This window comes from Rhyacophila brunnea, unplaced genomic scaffold, assembly GCF_057557595.1.
Source record: "Rhyacophila brunnea isolate RB1 unplaced genomic scaffold, BYU_Rbru_1.0 scaffold_18, whole genome shotgun sequence".
Classification (NCBI taxonomy): Eukaryota; Metazoa; Arthropoda; class Insecta; order Trichoptera; family Rhyacophilidae; genus Rhyacophila; species Rhyacophila brunnea.
Window position 1 is genome coordinate 31,672,310 of NW_028232837.1, and position 26,155 is coordinate 31,698,464.

The 26,155-nt window shown below is 32.5% G+C and overlaps 1 protein-coding gene across 1 annotated transcript in view; it reads right to left on the bottom strand.

Moving 5' to 3' along the window:
- The window catches only part of chp (leucine rich repeat containing G protein-coupled receptor chaoptin), a 71,215-nt gene extending 45,682 nt beyond the window's left edge, over positions 1 to 25,533 (bottom strand). Inside the window, exons 1-2 of the mRNA XM_085945083.1 lie at positions 25,350 to 25,533; positions 7,051 to 7,437 (exon numbers count right to left, since the gene is read on the bottom strand). Coding sequence (XP_085801209.1) covers positions 7,051 to 7,053 — 3 coding nt within the window. The 5' untranslated portion in view covers positions 7,054 to 7,437; positions 25,350 to 25,533. The remainder of the gene's footprint in view (positions 1 to 7,050; positions 7,438 to 25,349) is intronic.
- Between the last annotated feature and the right edge of the window lie 622 nt (positions 25,534 to 26,155).

The window sequence follows — 26,155 nt, forward strand, 5'->3', positions numbered from 1 at the left end:
AGAGGACTTCATCCAGTAGTAGATAGATTTAGGGTGATGATGATTGGATGTTAGGTTATCACTTTAGTAATTAAAGCCGAAATGTAAACTTGGTTATTATTATTTAAAAAAAATCTGTTAAATATTGTCGAGTCTAAAAATAATTACAAGATAAAAAGAACTTTTTATATACCACGTTTTTAAATTTTCTGTTGAATCATATAAACTTGACAATTCTATATATTAATAATTTAGGACAAATAAGGCAATAGTAAACAAATCATTTTTTGCTATTTTGCAACAAACAAACACATATAGAATACTGAAATGTCATTTTGATTTCCATAGTAACGCACGTATATATTAATAATTTAGTTGCTAGGAACACTCCCTTAGCAACCAATAATAGTGGAATGGATTACGGATTTCTTCCGAAATAACTTTTCAGACAAAACAGAATTAACTGAAAATGAATTCAATTCTACTTAAAGATGGCTAAAAGTATTAAAAGAATGCATTGGCATCGTGTTCTGATATATGATAAAAGTTTCAAATGTCGAGAAGTTAGTTAAAAATCGATTGCAAGATTTGTACCGGATAAACAACCACCGTACAAACAAGAATACGAGCTAAGAAAAACGTGGTAATAATAATATTAATGCGAAACTTCGCGAAGCTACGCAGTAGCGAATATATGGAAATGGGGCGCGAAGAACCCATTGATTTTCAACCCCCACGTTAAAAAATAAAATAAAACCCATATCCAAGACAAAAAATAATATTGGTGGTTTATTTTTCATAATTAGTATCTACGTATCTGTTTGAGTTACTGTGTTATAATATATGTAGTATATACTCTTATGATGTCATTTGTAGAGATTCTGTTATGTTATGGGAAATATTTTATATTCAATTTTTTGAAAAGTATGCATCCTTTCAAGATTTTGGTATAGGTACCTACCTAAGTAAATAATTGAATGACTGGTTTGAACTGTTTCGAGGCCTCTTTTCAATTATCATGACGAATCGATTGTACTATCTGCGTAAAAAAGAAGATAATTATGCACTTTAATTAAAATGATAGATATCGTTTGTGCATCGATGGAAAAAGTTGTGTTTTTCCAATAACACAGTTCTGATAATATGGCCATTAATAATATTTGTTTACGTTATAATACTTATATATATTATTTTAATTAGCCCTTGTCATTAGCATGTCGAGAAAAATAATTTAAAAAAACTGTCACAAGAAATTCGAGAAAATCCCGACTGGGGTTAAAAATGACTCGGGGAATTGTGGGAGAGACCACAATGTCCACAAGTTTAATCCCGACGAGTGATTTGGGCGTAAAACGAGCTAAGCGTTTAATGAGGGACTTACATTATAAATAGAAACCAAAAAAGGGATAATCTTTGGAAGCCATAACAACAATATCGCATACCGCGACGTGTAATCCTATTTTAATTGTATTAAATAACGTCAAATCCTTTTGAAATTTAGTTTTACTAATAGAACAAGAAATTTATTCTAGTTTACTTTGGTACCAATAAATATAAAATTTAAAAATGTTAGTTTGTAGTGTCGGAAAACCTATTCAATATTCAGAGGCGGTTTTCCTTATAAATTTATCATAATTTAAGACTTAAAAGTATAAAAAATCTTGCAACACAATTCATCTACTGTTGGTAGAGTTTTAACACTCGTTGGCGACTTGTACCGCAGGCTCAATTTCACGATGAAGTATCCAAACTATAAAACAAATAATAAAATGTCTCACTTCTTGGTCGCATGAAGTTATACTTTTTAGTCTTCACCCCTTACCCTTCCCTTAACCTTCACCCATTACTTTTCACACTATACGGTTTATGCACGGTTTTTTCCGTCTGTGGATGTGGTTGAGTGTTGTGCTGTTTGTTCGATTTAAAACCGTCTAATGTGAAAGCGTGCATTAGGTCACGTACACCACTGACTGAGTCAGGCACCGTGAATACAATGATATGGACGGTTGATATACGGCGCCGTTTCGGTTTTTAACTGTCGCCGTGTAATGTGAAAAGGGCCTTACAGTTCTCTGCTTCTCTCAGGGCAGAATGAAAGCTACCACCAGTAAGCATCTTTACTTGGTCGCTCCAGCGTGCCGATATGAACTTCTTACTCTGTTTCACGTTCCTTTGAGGCTGCCCTAAATCACAGTCTATCCAAGTTATTCAGTCCGCACGGATTAATATATCCAAAAAACTGGTGAAAGTGTCTCAGAAATATATTCGAGAGCTCTGATTGCAACTGAGGCCAACTTTGCGGCATTCGAGAAATTTGAATCGTCGTATGGGGAGCGTGTTAGTCCCGACTCCTCTGTAGACTCGTCCATTTCAAATCGTGACACTCAGTATGCGGATACACACGTCAGCGGACAGCAGAGCCAGTCCAAATTTTTCTTTTTCTTTCTTAACTTCCTTCTTTAAGTACTACGGTGCACTGTTGCATATCAGTCCCGTGCGGCTCCGTTTCGGAACGGAATGAGCACTTAAAATCACTTCTTTCAGACACGTTTATAGCATCATGGATAGCGGCCGTGCATATCCACGGCTGTACATACATGCCGGGTAGTGGTGGGAACCTCGAAAGAAGGGACGTCGAAAGCCGTTCCTTTATCTGGAGTCTCTGGATAATTGCCTGTGCTCTGTCGTCCAAGAAATACGAAACATTCGGCGCCAACACCACATTTCGAAGTTATTAATTACTCTCCACTCCCTTGCTATCAGGGTCCATGACTCGAGAACGTACAAAAATACGGAGAACACTAATGTTTACAATATTTTTTGGTGGAACGCCTTGACTTATATGAAATAATTTTAACAGCAGATTTTGATAGTGATTAATTTACATGATTTAGCATAAAGATCACCAAGCAGATGAAATGGCAATGAGGTGTACAACCGCTGTATAAATGCTGTCATACAGTCGTATCCAAGGAGCATTGAACTACTACAGTGACCCTAAAAACCATTAGATAGACAAACTCATAAGCTTGGTGGATGTACGTGGCAGCGAAGATCTGGGGACCGAGAAGAATGGAAGGAGCTAAGCTTAACCTTCATCAAGCAGTGAATCAACCCCAGATGATGATTATGAATAAAGATCACGATTAGTTTTGTCACCTGCCACGTGGATAAAGTTTATTTTGTTTTAGATTTTTTTTTGTTTAATTAGTAAGGGAGACCGAGGTGGGTTGACACAACGGCGAATGAAGGATTTAATATGCTATCCAAAAAGCACATTTTCATAGTCTTAGTAGTGAAACTGAGTGAGTTAATACCAAAAATGTTAAATTGTATCAACCCAACTCGGTCTCCCTTAATTAATTTAGGTACTCTCTTTACTTACCTCAATGATAAAAGTGACGGGTGTCACATTTTAGAAACTGTATAGAAGAGAGGAAATTTTTTAAATAGGTGAGTACTTCATATAAATAAATTGGGTTACACATATTATACTGTTATTCAATCTAACAGTACCTAGTTTAATAGTCCACAGTACGGTTGTGCTTGGACTTGAAAGTAGGCCTTTTATAATGTGAAGTTTGGGACAAATGCAAAAAATGTACTTTGCTTAATATCGCCGTAAGAAACCCGTTTTTTTTACATATTTTGTAAATAATAAAAAATACATGAGAAATAACGGTCAAGATACATTATAATTAGGGATTGCAATACCGGTATTTAAAAACCGGTATTCCAGTATTTATTAATACCGAAATACCGGTTTTCAAAATCCAAAAAAAAAAAAAAATCGGTATTAAGAAACCACACTCGTTTACGTGTTTGACGATGAATTTAATGTTAATTCTTAGTTTATTATTTATTCGTTTGTACTGTATTTCCTATTCAATTGAGTGAATAAGTTATGTGATGATTAAATGCAAAATATTGACTGAATCTAACATAGGTAAAATAACAATAAAACACAATTCATTAAAAATATACCTTAAATAATTAACATAAGTACTGATATTATTTCGAAATAAAAAACATCCGTGACAAATGTTCAATTATTCTCATTATTATTATTACAAGTGTTGAATTGAAGAAGCTTTTCCTGCAGCCGCGCATATTTTTTTGAGGGCTTTAGTTTAAATTATCAATATATTCAAATTATTTGTAAAAAATACCAATTCTACAATATTGTGATTAATACATATTTTTTAATGTCACCATAATAAATGTAGGTAGGTAGGTTTTTTTCTATAAAATAATGTTTTTAAAGAGATTGTAATAGCTACATTTACTGATAAGTAGGTACTTACGTTTTAACGAATACCGGTATTAATACCGGTATTCAATAAGAAATACCGAAAAAACAGTATTGATATTTTCATTAGGTATTGCAATCCCTAATTATAATCGCGAAAATTTGAACAACCGACTTTATGATGTTACGGTACAGAACTAAGTAGGTACTTATAGGTACCTAATCATTTTTCAGTACGTAGAAAACGACATATTATAATAAAATATTAATATGGCAGAGGAAAATATCGCTTCCAGTATAGGACATAAGTCGGATAATACTACATTTTATCCTACTAAAAAGGAGAACGAATAAATTATACCTACTTATTAAAATATCAAAATATTTCAAAGTAGGTACTATATTATTATGCGTTCGAATCTCACTTAGTTCTAGTTTTTTTTTAATAATATGACTGATTAGAACAGCGATACTCAACCTGCGGCCCTTTAAGCTTTTATGTGCGGCCCGAAACACATTTATTATCAAGAATTTCGTATATCTTGAGATTATTTTCGACTTTGACGCACAGATAGTGACACCCGAAGAGGATTGTCATTTTGGTCCACATCAGATCTGGTATAAGAGTGTTGCTATTGCACACGATTAATTTAAAAAACACGCATAATTTTTAAAATCTCAAAAATGTTTTGTAAAAAAGGGGGGGTTTCATGATTTTTTTCGTCACACCAGTAGTGATGCGGCCCGCGTAACTTTACAAATATATGTATTTGGCCCGAAGAAAAAAAAGGTTGAGTATCATTGGTTAAGAAGGATTCTCAATATATCTTATATATCAATAACGCACTGCGTCAATTTTCGTTGATGCAGATGACGCAATCGATTCGTCAGAAATTTTAAAAGGGGGTATTGAAACAGTTCAAACCAGACATACAATTATTAAATTACAACAAAATCAAAAAATATAGGTATTTCTCATAAATTATGTATAAAATATTACTTAAATCATAATAAAATCTTTGCAATGGACATAAAAAAACTTATAATACGTGTATGGTATATACACAAAAAATAAGTCACTATTTTTATTATGTGTCATCATTACTGTCATCTTCGATAATAATTTGATTTGAATTAAATTATTCAATAAATTGCTATTTTTACAAGGTAACCTACCTAGAGTATATGCGTCATAGCTTTGCACTCCGGCTCTAGGATGAAAACGGTGTAATATATTCTAAAAATATTTTTTTTACATATATTATTTATTTATTTATTTATTACTACCTTATTACTACATATATTAATACAACTGAATATCATTTGATCTAATTTAATACGAGGTTATCAGGCAAAGAGGCATTATCAGTGTAGTAAAAAGTGCAAAAAAGTGCAAAGTCATAAAACGTATACTCAACCTGAGTAAGAATTTATGTGTTTATTTTATTGTTTGTCGTGAGGGCCATCCAAGTATCTAAATCTGCCATTGAGTGCTGTGTGAAAATGAAAATAATGCGTATGTTGACAAAATAATAATTTGGAAAAGTAGGTACTATAACCACGGACAACTGATGTATCAAATATGGCTATATTCTCAATTTCCTTTTATGGTATTAATCCTATATGTAATGTGGTCATTATATGTTAATTTATAAGATGAGAAAAGACAAGGTATCACAATGACATATCGTTCGACAAACCGCAATATGTCGTAACTCACAATTCACAAATTTATGCATGCAAAACATGCAAAATGTTCTATATCCCCATTGGAAGGCATACGACATATTGGTCTTATATCGAATAATATGACAATTTGATTTTTATTTAATTTTAAAGAAAACTTTCTGATATTTATACAAAACTCCTTCCGTCAATGTATCCAAATTGGTGGGTAATGACATTTTGGTGTTTATCGAACGATAATATACGTTAATATTGAAAAGTCTACGTTATCTAGACTAAGCTCACATAGATACCTCAAATTATTCATTTTCGACTGTTACACAGCACTCCTGCCCTTAAGAATGCTAAATTTTAAAATATCGTGTATATTTGTTTTGAATTATAAGAAATTTAGATTATTATTATTATATATTGGTATAAAAGAAAATGCTTCAAATATACCTACCAATGGCGACGGTTGGAGGTAGGCTGTTAAGATCCGACATTAATAGTGCTCACTAAACTTTGTCAACCATACGTATTTGTTTTCATAGAACTAATACTACAATGTGTGATAGTGTTTGTTAGTTTTTAAATTTAAATTAAACCTTGTATAATCTAAGGCCTAAGCCATAGTAAATAGTAGACAACAAATATTCGTTTATCTATAAAATATCTAAAATTATGTCATTAAACCATACATAATTTTAAATATTTTACAGATAGAATATTTTTTATCGATTATGGTTTGGTTTAGGCAGGACTTTATGAATTTAAAAAAAAATACCAAAATTATCCGTAATAATACTTAATTGTATTCTTAATTGAACGAAAACAAATAAGTATGACTGAAAAAGTGTGCAGTATTTTTGTCGGATCGCCCATAGCATACCTAAATTATTGTGGTTTGGTTAGGCAGGATTAAATTCAACTTTAAAAACTAACCAGTGACATCTGCAAATTGTATGATTGTTTCAATGAAAACAAATAAGTATGACTGACAAAGTTTACTGTGTACTATTTATGCCGAATTTTAACAGACTACCTCCACCCATCGCCATGGATACATACATACAAGTAAAAGTGTTATATTAGGCAAGAAAGAATTAAAGAAACTTATATTATAAGTATTTTTAATTAATAAGAAAAGTACTCACCATTTTTAAATTACTATTTCATTGGACGTCCCAGTAAAGTACTGCCGAAGCTTCACTTATATATAACTCACTTTTAATTTAATTAAGTCAACTTAAATTTAATTAACTATTATAAATCAACAATGAATAGTTCTAGCTTATTACGATAATTCGGTTTGGTAGAGTTATTTCTAATTTTATTTATTTAACATTGTTTTAACCACTTAATTGCAATTAGAGATGACCAGAATAATAATTGGTGGGTCAAAAGTTCATCTAACGACATAACGAATGACACATCTTTGCGAGTTCCAACAGCTGAAATTTACTATTTCATTGTTCATTTTACACTTCACTTTTCATATAGGCACAGCCATAAAATATTTTCGTCCATCGCGTGAAATTCACCTGGATATAAAATTAAATTATTACCTACATATAATTAGACGTTATGTATTTGTGGATCAACAAGCGCTCGAAATAGAAAATTTTACGAAACGGAACGCTCGATAATTTCACGAAAATATAAAATTAATTACCTATGTAATTTTTACTTTTACTATCGTATTATTTACTATATATTACGTTGGACTATCACGCCGTGGGTTTCAGGTTCGAATTCTGGGTCTGGCAAGTACACATATTGTTTTTCAATTTGTGTGTGAGTCAGGTTATGGATCTAATAGGTTGAGCAAGTGGCTGACGTCCATTTCTCGTAAAAATCAAAATCTGTTAATACAAACCTCTACTCCGTGGAGGCTCATGTGATCCTATTAGGATCGGACATAGTCGGAAAAAAAATGTAATTTTATGTGTATTTTATAAAAATAAGTGTGTTAGTTTTTTTTGTTATATCGCATATTTATATAGCTCAGACGATCAAATTATTTTCCACGAGATTTTATGAACCGGAACGGCGCTCCGGTGCGTTCCGGTCCATTTCGAGCCCTGGATCGAGCGACATATTAAATAAATTCATGAATGACAATGACAGTAAAATCAACAGTTAAAAAAATATATCTGCGTTTACTGTCGAAAGTTTTGAATAATATAACACCATTCGCTGAAAAGATAAAAGTTTAAAGAAAATTTTCTCGGTTTGCAAAAAAAATGGTTGATCTGCAAGTCAAATTAATAACGCAGTCAGATTTTATATTACTATACAGAATTAGACAGAAAAGTTGGAGATAGTATTAATTAATTATCAAGAAAACCATTCTATGAAATAAACACCATTTAACGCCCACGATGGCCGAGCAGTGGCTGACGTGTCGGCTTATAATATCGCGGGTCCCGAATTCGAATCCGACACATTCACATGTTGTTTTCCAATGTGTATTTGGATGGTCCAAAGTATGGAATCAATAGGTTGAGGAAGTGGTTAACATCTATTAATCGTGAAACAAAAGTCTGTTAATACCTGTAGGACTAGAGGCCCATATGACAATCGTATCGAACATGGTAAACTAATCTAATGTAATGGTAAAGCTTATTATGTGTAATAATAACCTCTCATAATATCTAGACTCTAGAGCAGGGGTAGTCAACCTGGTCGCTACCGCCCACTACTGGGCGTTCCAGCTTTCATGGTGGTCGGTAGGGGTTTGAAAACCTATGGCAAAATAAATATAATTTCATCAGCCTTCATTCTTCTATTTATGCAAGGTATAAATAATAAGATAGATTTAACTACAGTAAGTAGTTTTATAAATATTTATACTGCCAAACTTAGCGAAAGTCTGACATAAAGTATTTGGTAAGTAATTCTTATTATATGCTTTAACTTGCTGTAACTCTGCTTTATAAATTTTATAAAGGAAAGTTACTTCCATACTTTATAAATCACCATTACTGTGGAATCGGTGGGCGGTTAGAAAATTTTACTACTAACAGAAATACAAAAGTGGGCGGTATGTATAAAAAGGTTGATTACCCCTGCTCTAGAGTCTAGACCGATCACGCTAGCTTTCACAGACGTTGTCAATTAACATTTTTATTAAATTACATGGATTAAACACAATTAAACATGTTGTATTGTAATTTAATTACATTACATTACATCACCATGTTAGATCCTAAGAAGATCATAAATAAGTTTCCAAAAAATGTATGTTTAGCCAAATGCTTAATCTATTGGGTCCATACTCTTGGTCCAAACAAACATTGACAAACGACATGAATTTTCCAGACCCGAGACTCGAACCTGGGACCCACGACATTATAATGCGTCACTTTACCGTTCGACCAATACCCCAACACCATAATTGATTAATTAGTTAATTAGAAATAAAAATTGCTGGTTTATCTGGCGAATGTTTTTTTAAAGAAATACCTATTCATCATTGTATTACCTACAAAAGGTGTCACAAGAGGACAAAATCATATAAAAAGATTGTAATATTTTTTTAATACAACAGTATTGGGGCATGTTTTTATATTTTAATATAATATGTAGGTATATGGTCTATATAGATCATACAGATTCCAAAAATATGGAGATATTAATTATACAAGGATAAGTAGTTGTTAGCAAGTCTCATAAGAGTGAGAGAGAACAATGTGAGAAGAAGAAATCAGTAGTTACATAATATATAAAAAAAATGCAAATAAATAAAACTAACCACTAATAATTGCATCAAGAATTAAAAGACTTCTCTAAGCCATTATATATTATCAACTTGAAGGTGGCAAAACCTTATTGAATTGGAATCCACAAATAAGATAAGTAAATTAAAACTGTATGGAATACGTGTTGAATTAAATAAATGTTTTAAATATTACACATATAGTCTAGTTTTGTATTTATTCTAAATTACCTATTATTATGTAACACTTTAATAAATCATAAAAACATTCACAATAAAAAAATCACTTCACTTTAAATAAAATAAATCTTAATTTTACTTAATATTATTATTAGACATAGTTAATTTAACTTTAATTTATTCGTAATTTTATAGAAATTATTGAACACGAAAATGAGAAAGATTACATCGTTGACATCTTTGCCCATCGACACAAGGCATGTGTATAGTTTTTGCGCCGGGAATCGAAGCCTGTTTCCTCAAGTATTATGTTACAAGAAGTACACCCGACTACAATATAAGGCTTCTCCACTAATAGGATTATTACTGCCGGCCATCGAATGTGCTTACGGGCAGAGCTGGGAACAGAACCGGAACAAATTCCGGAAACCTGAGATGTCCATTATTATTTCTTAACTGAAGTTATTGTTTCAGAAGTTTCAGAACACGAAACGCGGAAAAATACTTGTGTTCTGACTACCAAAGGTTCTATATTAAATGAGCGATGTCCATCAAGGGAAGGACCTACCACAAAGTATATAAAACCATTGTAGCTTGAAAGCATGTTTCGTGGAAGTGTACTTTCAGTAAATGACTTGTGTGTGTCATCTCCGTCAAGATTTTCGTTGCATTCGCCTGTTTAATATACCTAATAAAATAAGTAGGTATGCATCTAACAATTTCGCATACAATATTTTATATTTTACAACAATTTGAGACTAAAATGAAAGTCACGGAAAGTCTGCTTAAGGGTGGCACTTTGCATAGGGACGTCACTGTATTGACCATTGAAAGGTAAAACTAAACAAGAAAATATTGCTAATTTTTCAATAGAGTATAAAAAAATAATTCTCAATGTAATCTGAATTAAAAATCATGCGGTGTGTTGATTTGACAGATTGCACGAGCTACATAATTTAGTAATGAAATGGGGCGTCTATTTTTAAATACATATGTAGGTATTATATATTCACAATTTAATATTTGTGGTAAACGACTTTTTTGTTTATCATGCGTAAATGGTTGCTTTTTTCACCGTATCACACTTTTAAAATAAGAACAATACGCTGATTTTTATTAACCTATAAATCCTTATTTGCAATAAATATAAGGATAACATAATATGAATATTATAAGATTAATAAATTGGTTTCTCGTACACATACTTTTTTATGGGTTTTAGAAATATACATACATATTAAATTACACAATTTATAATATATACGTGTTTTTTATTAGATTTTGAGTATTTGTGTACTTATCCATTTTTTTTGAATATAGGTACGCCTCAAATCCGAAATAAAAAATACTGTTGTAAGGTTCTGCCTTATATAATATATCACGTAATAATGCATGAGTTTGGTCTGGAAGATTTATTGTTTTTGATTAACAACCTATATATTATTATGATTCCAGAAAAGTCTTGACAGTGTTTCAACGGAGAATATGAACATAACATAATACACATATTGACATATTCCACCTGCGTGAAGATGAGTGTAGGTGGGCATTATTTTATAAATTCTTAAAATAGGGTCTGCTCCGCTCATTCGGTGTAAGTACTTCCTTGTATCTAATTTATATTTTTTTGAATTTACACTTTTCTACCGTTTAATGCTGATCTATTTCTTTTTTTGTATATAATACTGTTTTATTATTATTTATTTTCTTCTTAATGTCATGTTGTGAACGTCTTAAATTATTAATTTATAATATTCACTATAATGTAAAAATATAATAATAAGTTGAAATTGAAATAACTGTATGTTGAATTTTATAATATTTAAAATTGCATGAAACAGAATATTAGTTCCGTATTAACATTAATTTGTCGGAACTGAACCCGTTGTAATATTAATAACTGGAACTGAACTAAAGTGTAGGGCTTCCACAGCTCTGTTTATAACTAGAACGTCAGTTGCTTCACGTTATTAAAAATTCTATGTGAAATGAAAGTGTGTTTTCAGTTAATACCCGTAGGCATTTTTCCAAGCTAATAACCTTACACATGGCCATGTTAAGTTAAGTCTAGGGATGACAAGAAATGATTAGAAACACCTGTATATATTATATAACGCCTAATTAGTTTACCTCATTTAAGGTTGTTCAATAAACTACATATTTACAAATTAATTACCGATCACTCGGTTAAAGATTTATTTCAATAATATGCATCACCAATTTTTCTTTACTTACTTGAGACTATATTATGGATCAGCGGAGAAGGGTGCCTGTTGAAGGTAGGTAGGCTGTGATAGCTAACAGAAAGAAATTACTAAGACAGCTATATTTACAAAACTTCGATTTAAATTTTGATCTTCAGTATTTTAGTGAACAAAAAATAGTACCATTTCTTTTATTCAATGAATAATTCACAAGATTTTGATAAAGTAACATTTTACAATATATTATATTGAAATATCCTTAATTGAAATACGATGCTCGATGGGATTTGAACCCGTATAACCACTGGTATCGCACCAACTGTGCATTAACCAATTATGCTACGAGCCTCCTATCTAATTGCGACAATTAAAACTAGTAGGTCATACATGAAATGTATTTTAAATAAGATTTTTCTGGTGGGTATAATATATTTGAGGTGTTTTCAAGTTATATAGGTATGTTCAATATTTATGGAATGTTACATTCTCAAAATCTTGTGAATTTTTCGTTGAATAAAAGAAATGGTTTATTAAAAATTGTTAGCAAGTTCAAGTAGATGTTATAACTAAAATATTTGGCGAGAGCCGGGCGTCGGTTAGTAATTAAGGTAATTAATATTCCTTGATTTAATACAGAAAAACCGATAGTCAATAATAACGCAAACGCAATGACAAAACTAAATAAAAATGCCAGTCATTCACAGTGCTATTGAACAATATGATTTCGGCCTTATCGTTGGCCGCGATGCCGTGGCGTCATTTGTTTATCCTACAAATACTAATAACATAACCCATCCCCTTATACAAGTGATATTTTTATTTTCGAAAAATTCATTAAAATAAGACCCACTCAAAGAAAACAACATACTCAGTAATGATTTTTCATGGCGCAAATGAGACAATTATTGTTTCGTCAGAAAGTACTAAAATCTTTAAAATATACGTATTTTCACGATCAGTGTAAACAATCAATAATTAAATAAATTTAAAAAAAAGCCTGGCAACATAATTATTGCTATATTTTAACACTCTATAGCAGTTTATTGGAGAGGTAAATATTATTTTTTTACAAAATTGGTAAGTATGTAAGTTGTGCAAGTTTCATCAATATTAGTCCTACGGTGAAAAAACAGGCTGACAGAATAAATAGACATAAAACCTCAGGGTAATGATATACAGAGAGCGGCTATTTTTCGGCAAAATGAAGCCGTGTTTTTTGCGTATAACGCACAGTAGAACCTCGATTTTATCATTATCAACTTAACTATGAAACGTTATTCCATCGTGTTGCTTCTCAGTAAGGCTATTAAATTTAAACACAACATAGTTAACGATATGTTCTTCTAAAATAATTAACACTAACGTTATATTTAACACAAAAACAATAAATTTCAGCAACACGTAAATGCATGTAATCAGTCAAATCCATATTTACCGGCGACGTTTTCAAAAAATATTTAATTCAGCTGTATAAACTCTATATTACTCAACCGTAAAGTGCGGATATATTATAATCGTGCCGAATGCTTACTCACTCGCACTTATGGTTCGTTTTTGTTCAGGCCTTGCATAAAACCTATATGTTGATACGGAGACAGTCAAAATGGTCATGCAATAATTACAAGATAAAAAGAACTTTTTATATACCACGTTTTTAAATTTTCTGTTGAACACTTGACAATTCTATGTCTTAATAAATTAGGACAAATCATTTTTTTTGCTATTTTGCAACAAACAAACAAATATAGAATACTGAAATGTCATTTTTATTTCCACAGTAACGCACGTATATATTAATAATTTAGTTGCTAGGACCACATTCTTAGCAACCAATAATAGTGTATTAGATTACGGATTTCTTCCAAAATGACTTTTCATACAATACATAATTAACTGAAAATGAATTCAATTCTACTTAAAGATGGCTAAAAGTATTAAAAGAATGCATTGGCATCGTGTTCTGATATATTCTAAAAGTTTCAAATGTCTAGCTAGTCGGGAAGTTAGTTAAAAATCGATTGCAAGATTTGTACTCAATAAACGACCACCGGACAAACAAGACTACGAGCTAATAAAAACGTTGTAAAAATAAATTATTTCCCATTGATTATCACTTCATCAATTTAGTACTTATAGATTTGCGTAGAAGTAAAGTAAATCAAACTCTACGCGATACATTTTAAAGTTGCCAAACGTATTTAAAACTGCTACTCGAAATAGCTTTCGACTAACACACGAGTGGGAAAAAATGTTCACGAAACGCGACCGGGTCGATTGGTTCCGCCAGTAAAATGATACTTTGATAGTTGGGCCAGAACATATTACGGGGAATACCGTAATAACGTATAATTTTGGGCAGCAAAATTCCGAAAGGGTAGCACAATTTTGGATTTCGGGGGTGACTTCAACCGAATTATTCAAGCTCAGTTTGGCGCTTATTAGAGGGAGGATTTGACGAGAGAAAAAAAAACAAAATTAACTGCCAGCCAGGCCGTTTGACGTTTTGCAGTTTCTATTGGGACATTTTTGAAAATTTAAGCCACCCTTTTTCCAGCATATTTACTCTAGACCAGGGGTTCACAAACTTTTCCGTCAAAGGGACAATTATTTATCAAAAATATTTGGCGGGCCGTCCTTTCTTTTGTAAATATTTATAGAAATATGTCATTGTTTAAATTTATATTTGTAACTAAATTATTATTTTAACATTATTAGTAACAAAGACGAGAGTCATGTTCAACTGCTTGCAGGCCAAAAAAAAATCCTCATCAATGGCACTCAGCTCGAACAGGTGAAAAGCTACATCTATCTGGGGCAACAAATGTCTATAGATGGATGTATATTTGATGAAATTGTTCGCAGAGTAAAGCTAGGCTGGAGTGCTTTTGGCCGCCTGAATAATATCTTCAAAAGTGACCTTCAACCAGTGTGTGCTTCCCGTGATCACATATGCGTGTGAAACATGGACCCTAAGTAAAAGAGAGATCCAGAAACTTAGAGTAGCACAACGTGGTATGGAGAGGTGCATGCTGGGCATAACGCGAAAGGACAAAAAGAGGAATGAGTGGATAAGGAAGCAGACAAGGGTTCGCGATGTAATAGAGTTTATTAAAAGCCCTAAATGGAGATGGGCTGGACACATAGCTCGAATAAGAGACAATCGTTGGACAAATCTAGTCATGCAGTGGTATCCAAGAAGTACAAAACGTCCGCAAGGTAGACCTAGAGGCCGCTGGATCGATGAAATGATAAAGTTCTGCGGAAGTACGTGGCAACGCAATGCACAGGACCGAGAGAAATGGAAGCAGCTTGAAGAGGCCTTCATCCAGCAGTGGATGGATTCAGGCTGATGATGATGATGATAAGTACTAAAAATAATATTTATTTAATATTTATAATTTTAATAATATTGTATGCAATAATTGTTTGTTTGAAATTAAATCCTGCAATCTAGGCTCAAATTTTGTGATGTGAATACGCTAACAGATGCGATATGGTTGTCTGTTAATTTTGATCATAGGTTTGATTATTATTAATACTCATTTTAGAAAATGCTTTTTTTCACAAATATAGGTAGGTGCTTCCAAATAAAGAAACCATTGGATGAACATGTTTAACTACATTTAGATAAACCTTAAGTGAACGTCCTCATTCTTGCTAGAGTATATTTAATTTTAGTTTTTAATATTCGATATGAAGAATAAAAAAATAATACAGATTTAAGATAAATTTCGCGGGTCACATCAAAAAGTCTCGCGGGACATAATTGGCCAGCGGGCCACGCTTTGTGAACCCCTGCTCTAGACTGATTCTAAAGCTGTGTACATACAAATAAAAATTAAAAACCACATAAAATTATTATAAGTACTATATTATACGTTACATTATTGTAATCGATTCATCACAGCATCTGAACAAAGTAGATATTTAAATAATTACAAGATAAAAAGAACTTTTTATATACAACGTTTTTAAATTTTCTGTTGAATTATTATGCTCAATATGCTCAATCTTGTACTTGATATGAAGTAAATAAAAAACAAATATAGAATACTGAAATGTCATTATGACATTTCATTTTGATTTCCATAGTAACGCACGTATATATTAATAATTTAGTTGCTAGGACTACCCCCTTAGCAACCAATAATAGTTTTTTTTACTTATTACGGATTTTTCTGAAATAACTTTCCATACAAAACAGAATTAAGTGAAAATAATTTTAATTCTGCTTAAAGATGGCTAAAAGTATTAAAAGAATGCATTGGCATTGTGTTCTGGTATATTCTAAAAGTTTCAAATGTCTAGCTAGTCGGGAAGTTAGTTAAAAATCGATTGCAAGATATGTACTGGACAAACAACCACTGGACAAACAAGAGTACGAGCTAAGAAAAACGTTGTAAAAAAGATGCACAGTTTCAAACTATTTCAGTGGTCAGGCAGATGACCTGTGGTACCAGAGGGGTAGAAAGATAAACGTTAAAATATATTTTTGAAAAAATATAGTATTATGTACAAAATGAATATTTCTTTCTAAATATTATATTATTTTGTATCTCGTATCAACATAGGTAGATAAATAGATTATTCGGCTGTAACTTTTGCTTTCAGAAACTTGCAAAGGGATAAGAATTTTTTGTTTCCAAATATTATTATGAAACTTGGTGAAAGACGATTGGGACGCGAGGCACAGTGGTAGTTACGCCACTGGGGAGAGGCAAAGGAAACTGAGTAAGAAGAAAAGGGATTATAAATCAAGTTTCTTGTTTAATAGTGCATAAGAAAGGGAAGGAAATATACAAAGGGAGGTGAAAGTAGCATACCTAATATTATACATTCAAAAAAAAAACTTTTTTTGCCTACCGCAGAGGAAATATTTGAAGTAATGGAGAAATGTTGAATGCTTTTGAGTTGTGTTTTAGAATGAAAAGTGGAGGTTGCTAAATTTACATAGGTATTTGGCACATTTTATGTTATTTTTTTAACGAAAACCCTTTCTTTATAGCATAGGTACTTCGGCTATATTACAATATGTAATTCTGTGGACACCACACGGCCGATTCACAAATAGTAGAAAAGCATTTAAACCGAATGGAATTAGTATTTTTGTACAAATTGTCCGATTTGAATTATTATTATTATTATTGGCAAAAGGTGGAGGTAGGCAATTAAAATCCGACATAAAAGCGTTGTCTTTACCTACCAGAGGCACCTAGCGAAAAATACGAAGCTTGAAATTTGAGACATTTTTTGTGTTAATTAATAAATATAGGTATCTGAAAACTATAAAAAGAAAAATATTTATTATTTTAAGTCAAAGATAAACTTGTAAAAAATGTGAATTTGTTGAATTGGACTCCATCTTATTATTACATATTATATTTCATTGTCATATTTATTATTAAAATTTAGTTTATTAAGTTTTCTAAGCATCGCTTAAGAGATTTTTGACTAATTCATAGTTTAAATATTTTTTATATTTTTTAAAAAAAAACATCGATTTTTACAAAAATTTAAATGTCTTTTACTTCAAATCCTTTTTATTTATATCGTGTTTGTTTTCATTGAACTAAGGCTACAATGTGTAGATAATGGTTGTTAGTTTTTAAAATTCAATTAAACCCTGCCTAATTCAAGCCATAGTAGATAATAGTAAAAAATATTCGTTAATCTATAAAATATCTAAAATTATGCCATTAATATTTTATTTTTATAGATGGAAGAATATTTTTTATTGAGTATGGTTTGGTTAGACAGAGTTTTTTTTTTTTAAATATAAATAACCATGCCCATGCTTTTTCATACAAGGTGGGTTAATGAATTAAAAAAAACTAACCATCATCTTATTTTGTAACGAATATGCATTCTTCATTAAACGAAAACAAATAAGTATCACTGAAAAAGTGTGCACTATTTTTGTCGGATCGCCCATAGCTTACCTAAACTATTATGGTTTGGTAAGACAGGGTTAAACTGAATTTTAAAAACTAGCCAGCACCATCAGCACATTGTATTGTTGGTTCAATGAAAACAAATAAGTATGACTGACAAAGTTTCGTGTGCACTATTTATGTCGAATCTTAATAGCCTACCTCCACCCTTTGCCACTGTTAAATTTGTATGTTTTTAATTAATTTGAAAATCATTAAAATATTATAACAATTTAAACAAATAGCACATACGATGCGCATACTATAAGAAGTATAGCGCAATGCAGTGACGTCACGTCAGGGTAGGCAGATTGAGCGTCGCTTGGGGGCTGCAGTTATTCGAAGGGCGGCAAATCGAGGAGAATCAACTTGGTAATGACGGAAATATCTCTCGATTAAAAAAATCAGCTCACTGGTTTGAAACAAAATGTAATAATAATTAACATAACAGGTGTATTTTTTGTCGGGTTCGTGATGTGTAGTATAACTTCAGTTTACTTTGGACGTCACGTCCTTGGTGACCAGAAATGACACGTGCAGATTTGCGAATATATTTTAATTATAATTATTTACGTACATACTTACCTGATTTAAAATTTATCCAAATATTTTTGCCAGTTACTCGTGAGTTTTGGAAGTTATCAGATGTATTTAAAAATATATCTGAAACTGGTGGACTTAATATCGTCTATTGAAGCAGAGATGGCATTTAAATTAGATTTAGATGACATAGTTACCTACTGACTTTGCAACAAAAAAGGCCAGGAAAGTTTTTTTTTTATTTTAATAGTTGAGTCTTGAGACTATTAATTAATAGTGTATGTATGAATAAATGTAGATGTTGGAGTCATGAAAGGATGATATAATATACTGTATAAAAATGGGGCTGCACTTTGGCGCTGCCTAGGGGCGGCATTTTGTCTAGGGACGTTACTGGCGCAATGTAACAATACTTGTGTGGTATTCGTTGAGATTTGAAATTTTTTCGTAGCACACGTAACTCATCCTTTAGATAAAGGTAATTAAATAATAAATATAGTTCAAGGTTTTTTTTTTTAATTATTCGTAAGTAGAAATCAGCGATATATAATATAGGATGATGGGCATTGGATTTATAAAAGTAGGTTTCAAATTACAATCACGGCCCCTACAAGAGGGGTCTAACAGGGCTCTGGCCTGGAGGCCCGGCGTGGCGGGTCAACCAGTTAAGTGAGAAAAACTACAAATTTCGCTATGTCTATAAATGTATCGCTATTTTCCTTAATAATTATTAACATTAAAAAATATATGGTTGTCCGATGTAATTTGATGTGATATGATGATTGGCATAATTAAATGATAATAATTCACGTACCTAAGCATAGAATTTTATTTTATAATTATTTAACTGTGTTTCCTTACTTACAAAATGGCTTCTTATCCAATATAGTTAAGTAAAGGGTTGCATGTTACTTACAAAAGGAAGTCGCGATCAGGGCTTCATAATTATGCTAAGTGCCGACAACTCAATAAATCAACTAGATTTATTTAAAAATCGCTAAAAATACACGGAATACTCTTAATCATGGCCCCCACATCCTGAAGCAGGCCCCAGGCTAAGATGTTTGGCGGGCCCCCCTACCTATCGCTAAGGGTAAAGGCTGTGTGACGCGCTGAAGTAGCGTTTTCCAAATGGTGTACGTGGTAAAATTAAGGTGTATTTTTAGCGATTTTCTGTATTTTTAATAGATACATCCATTAAAATACAGTTAAAATTGTATCGTACAACCAAATATTTTTAATTATTAATATCAGTGTAGTAAAATAGCGACTTTTTTTACTATTCGAGCAAATTTGTGATTTATTTTTATCTCACTTATCTGGCCGACTCGTCACGCCGGGCCCTCAGGCCCTCCTGGGGTTCCGTGGCAACCACTTGGGGCACACTACTGTAGAAAATCACACTGTCATTAACTTTAGCGATATGTAGGGGGGCCCGCTTCAGGATGTGGGGGCCATGGTTACAATTATTTTTTGTTAGATAATTAATTTCATAAACTTTCATGTTCATCATTTTTTGCGACTCCTGTTTCATATTTTGGTATATTCAGCCATCAAAGCTTGATTGTGAGCGATGGTGCCCATAGAACGCGTCGGGCGGGCGAAGTCGGCGTATGAAGTGTTTATTCATAACCATAATCACACGTCTCTTCCCGCGCATTACCCTTCACCTATGTAATAAGCGGCCCAAGCAACACCAAATAATTATTTTTACAGCGAATCTCATAACAAAGCAATAAAAATATTATATTATTTCGGGGCATGTAATTAATATTTACGAGGACATTATTCAATCAGCGAAATATAGGACATGCAATAAAATTAAGCAATGAGTTCTCTGTTCTAAATAATGACTTTTCGCCCGTCGATCGACGACGCCGTCCAGAGCCTGATTTTGCTCGCTGTGTTCAATGAATGGACTCCATTGTATTTTCTTTCATTCGTATCGCCGAGAAGCGGTGATTCGCGAAAAAACGATGATTCATGCGGCGGGCGCGTATAATGCGTCGTGAAATCCAGTGGGCGCTGGCGTATTTGATTACGTTGTATTTTCGTTGATTTACGCGCCACTTGTGAAATTTTGCGCGAGAGCCACACTTGCTGCGTTAAGTGGGTTTTACGCCTGAGGGTTACGTAAACTGATCGATATGTTTATTTGGAATAATTTAATATTTCGAACATTGATAATGATAATATTATAAATGACGAATAAACCAGTAAATTTTCCTTAATCACTTTTTTGCTTACAATTGACATACGAGTCATTAATTTCTATAGATACAAACAACATAATCTGCTGCATTTTTAGTCAAGTAGGCGAAATTTGACAAACAGACTCACCGTTCGCAATCGTTAACTTATTATGATATATGGTGTGCGGCATGGCCCCCATATCTTGAAGCGGGTCCCCAGGTCATTATGTTTGGCGGGCCCCTCAACCTATCGCCAAGGTTAAGGGCAGTGTAATGTTTCCCAAATGATATTTCACGGAACTCCAGAGTTCCGTATAAAATACAGGGTATTCTGTGTAAATTAACGATTTTTGGTATCTTTAAATAAATTCATGCACTCGTCATCATATTATGAAGCACGGATCGCGACTCTCCTTTGTGATAGCCAACTAACATGCGACCCTTCGCCATATTGGATAAAAAATAAATTTTATTTAGTATTTTTTTACGTCAGGAAACGCACTAAAAATAATTACCTATAAAAGAAAATTCTATTTGTGAAATAATCCCGCAGGCGAATTTTTTGCTATTATAGCAAAGTTTTGGTGTGTGTCTATCTCCCTTAACTGGTCGAACCACCACGCCGAACCCATAGGCTAGAGCCCTGTCAGCCCCATGTGGGGGCCATGGTGTGCGGTAATATGCAAGCTATTTTTTTCTTTTTCTTCATTTGACCATGTCCGATTCTAATATGATCATATTATGGGCCTCCACAGAGTGAAGGTTTGCATTACCTAACAGATTTTTGTTTTTAACAGAAATGGATGTTAGCCTCTTGCTCAGCCTATTCGGTTCATACTCTGACTTCAAACACAGATTGAAAAACAATAAGTGTATTTGCCAGACCCAGGATTCGAACCTGGGTCCCACGACATTATACGCCGACGCGTAAGCCGCTCGGCCACCGTGAACGTTAAATTTATATAAACAATACATAATTTCACACAAAATATTCCCGATGATAAAATTAAGGAGTGTTTTTTTCTTTTCTTTGTGAACATTTTCTTCGTTTAATGGCTGTTTAAAACTCTCACCATTACTTCTCGCGACAGACGCGAATCGTTTTCAGACACTAAAAAAACAATTAACCTTTCTAAAACATAAATAAATTTGCAAACAAATACTTCCTAATGCGGTTAACTTTAAAAAGAAATATTCTAACATACAAAATAAAATAGATAAGTACCTACTTACTTATCGACTATAAACGTTTATTTTGTGCCCCTGTAGGGAAGTTTATAATTATTAAAATAAGTGGAGAACATTGACAAAACAGAACAACGATAAATGTAACTATGACCTTTCAGGAAAAATATAAATTTAATATTGAAATTGTCCTATCTCTATTATGTTGACAGATTTTTAATAGCACAGATTTTCAATACGCCATGATAAATAAATTATATACCTAATTGCTGCATTCCTAATCGCTAGAAAGCCTCAAATAAACGGGACTTAACTTGGTGTTGCCGACAAGCTTAGGATATCTCATCTTATTCAATATAATATGTTCAAAATGATTGGGTGACTAGGTACAACGAAATAATGACCTAACCTAACCTAAGCTAAATACGTAGATTCCACAAATATAAAACGTGCACCAATGGGATTGTTTAACTAAATGTGTACTGATGATGGTGAGGATATAAAATAGCATTGTAGCCACACGGTGATCAATTAGTGGAACGCTCGTATTTAATGTTAAATTAAATGCTGTCTTTTCAACGTGTGTTCCTTGATCCAGAAAAAACTGAGTTGAGCGGGTGGCTAACAATCTACTGTTAAAAAGGATGTCACGGTGAGCAATAATGGTTATTTATTTATTTTAAATTTAGGTAGGTAGCTAGTGTGTTTTTATGCGTGCCCGGAAATTTTTCCTAATGCAGTTCGCCTTATCACACTTCACCGTGAAATGTTGTACTAGAAATATATGGTCGTATATTCGTAAGACCGTCCATCCTCTTTGGTTGAAAAACACTACTTGACGGTTTACAGGAAGCCAGCGGCAAACAAATTATGAAAATAGCCGAAATACTGGATTATTTGTTAGGTTAGGTTAGGTAAATTGGAACATTATTGTCTGCAATGTTCCACGAATAACGCGTATTTTTTTATCTCGGTGCTATAGAGATGTATGTATGGTATACGGTCATATCTTTCCGATAAGAAAGCTAACGGCGAATTGTGCTACGGTGAAACGTAATACGTACAATTTACATGTAACCGTTTTATGAGGTTTGCTTGGAATCTAGTCTCGCGAGTCTATTGAAAGGTTGGATTAAAGTATTAGACAACATATAGACTTGTGTAAGAATGAAAATATTTTTTTAATAACTAAAAACATAGCATATTACGATAAAACTTTTGACTGAGTAAGGAATAAAGACCATTAATTACCTTTCTGGTCGATAGGCAAATAATTTGCATAATTTTCTTATTTATTTATTATTATATGAAGTAATCGGATATCTAAAATACATTGACTATAATATAGTTATGTGTGTCACTGACTGTTTCTATCACAGAAGAAAAACTATTGATTACAATCGTTCCGGAAGTATAACTTTATTCAGAAGTGTTTAAAAACATGGAATGTAGATCTTTATTTAAGAAGTTATTTGTAATAGTATTATAATATGTAATTGATTCTAAAATAGTTTATATAAAACTGTATGGTCGTTAGTAAAGAAAATATAGAAAATTTCGGCCTGCACATTGAGGGCAAGCCGGTAAAGAGGGTAGATCAGGGAACTCAAACAAAATGGGAACTGAAATACCTAACGGGTGTGGAATAAGAGACAACAGATCTCGAGTGTGGAAGAATATGGGATAAACTAAGAATAATAAACGAGAATACGCTTGTCCTTCATTCTGACAACTACTGCTTTTGATTGATTCAATATTGGCGTATTTGTAGGTTGCAATACACACTATTGCATGTCTATTATAATGTTTGGTTCATTTCCGTAGAACACTCACACATTAAAAACCCTGAGTCAAAATGTAGTGTATATAATTTATCGGAATTCTATTTAATAATATGTTCTGCGGGGTGGATCATGTAAAATACTTCGGTTGCTGTCTACATTATAAAAAGACTGGAGTCCAGATCATAAGATCAATATCAAAAATGAAATTGTAAGGACGTTATATAAAAAATGAAACATCTCTTATGTGATTGAGACATAAGTCTCGGCACTCGATGATGTGCGATCAGACTAACTTTATATACGTACTGGTCTAGGAGTTTGAAACCGGATGCTAAAAGCCCCTATCAGAATAAAGAAGAAGGCGTTTGTGATGTGACTGTATTGGCGTATGATAAAGATTTTCTGAACTAATCACGTCATCAATAAGGTTTTAAGACGACCCAATAACCCAAAAGGAATTTACAACCCCCATCAAGTATAGAAAGAGTAAATAAGACATATTTTCCGCAATGGAAAGTATGATTTACTCCAGCTCATAATATAAGGAAAAGTAGAGGGCAGAAAATATATAGACATACATAGGCTACTCAGCTTCCTTAAGTGGTTTAATATACAAGGCGTTGGTGATCTGATATGATTGGGATAGGGTAGCGACAGCGACATGTACTGTAATTTGGTCGCTAATCTTCGATTAAGAACACTACAAAAAGAAGTAGATTATATATTTAAAAAAAAAATTGAATTTATATTTAAAATAAAGAAATATAATGTCATTTTGACGAGAGCTCCAATACTCACTATTAAAGCATATTATATATTATTATAATATTTGGCTATACTAAAAAAACATACTTAATATTATTTATACACAAATGTACAATACTATTTTGAAACCTTTATCTTGTTAATAAACCTTTCTATAAAGTAAAAAATTACAAGACATATACTAACTAAACAATAAATTGATCATTTACTTTACACAAACTTTGTAAAAACGAAAATAAATTCTATGAATTATAACTGTAAAATTTGGTTAACGATAAGTTGATTCATTGAGCTATTTCAGAGTTTACAAGATCGTAAATTTATAATGTAATTATTTTATCTATTGTAAATAATAATTCATGCAATAAACGTACGTGATTACTTAATTATAATCAAGAATTAACTATCTATGTAGATATTAAATTATATAGTACTTACTATTTTATAGTAGGTATATTAAGTTTGTATGAATACATAATGAAAATCCAGGTAAGAATATGCTAATCATAGTAAAAAAGTATTGCGTCAATATCATTTTGTTATAAAGGTATTATTATTTTAATTGGAGATATTTTGAAAAGGGGTTAAATTAAATAAAAGGGTATAATTGAAAATACATGTCAAATAAAGAAAACTATGCGAAACATTCAAGGTTTTTACGCTCGGTAGGGAGCTATGTAAATACAATGAGCGTATTGCGTTTCAAATACCTTCATCTCATCAGAGAAAACACATTTAGTTAAGAGGTTTTAATAATTCACACCATAAAACCGAAATTGCGCGCCGCAAAAACCGTCTAAAATAAACACAACTTTAGTTCTTGTACATCTATTATGTATTCGCGCAATGAACATTCCAGGGTTTCAAATATTCGCTATAGATTTTCGGATGCCCTTGACATTATGACCTATACCTACGGCGAAAAAATAAACATATTTAAATGTGTATTCCTTACGTGGCAACACTATTGGAATTATGTTTTGAATTGTTTCACTTTCACTTTGAATTTGGAACGATTTTTTGGATCCGTTTCACTGACAGTTCGATGGGGGAAATTACGGTGAAATTCGCGGCGGCGATATCGTGACGTAAACACAAAACAGGGACCGCGCTTACACGTGCCGGGGCGAACGAGCGAACTGAGCGAGAGATCGGCGGCGAATGATGACGTGCCGTCTCGCTCTTTATCCCGAACGGGCGAGCGCCTCTTTCCGCTTTTCATCCCTGTCAGAGGAAAGTAGGTTACCGGGAAATTTCGCGCGCGGTGTCGCCAGCTAAATAAAATTTCCCTCCGATAATCGACATTTATGTTATTCTTCATAAAAATATCTGCGATGTTCATTCAACATACCATCATCATCAATTAGTTCTGTTGAATCTTTGTACATAAAGAAACTAATTTAAATACGTCTGTACCTACATAAAACGCCATTTCCAAATTTATTATTATTTTTACTTAGTAAATTGGAATTTCCTAAACCACATAAGTACATTTAAATTCTAATTTACATACGTCACAAAACCTCAGAAACATAATATTGGAAAAAAATATTCCGGCACAATTAATTGTAAAAAATGTTATATTCTTAAGTTTTGTCAATGGTTTATTAAACTCTAATTGATAAAAGTTTTGTGCTACCTATTTCATATGAAACGGCTTTGGCTATCCAGGTTTCGACTTTCGGCATCGTCAGGCACTTTTTAGGCATATCACAAATCACAAATATTGATATATTCCAACTACGTGAGAATGAGTTTAAG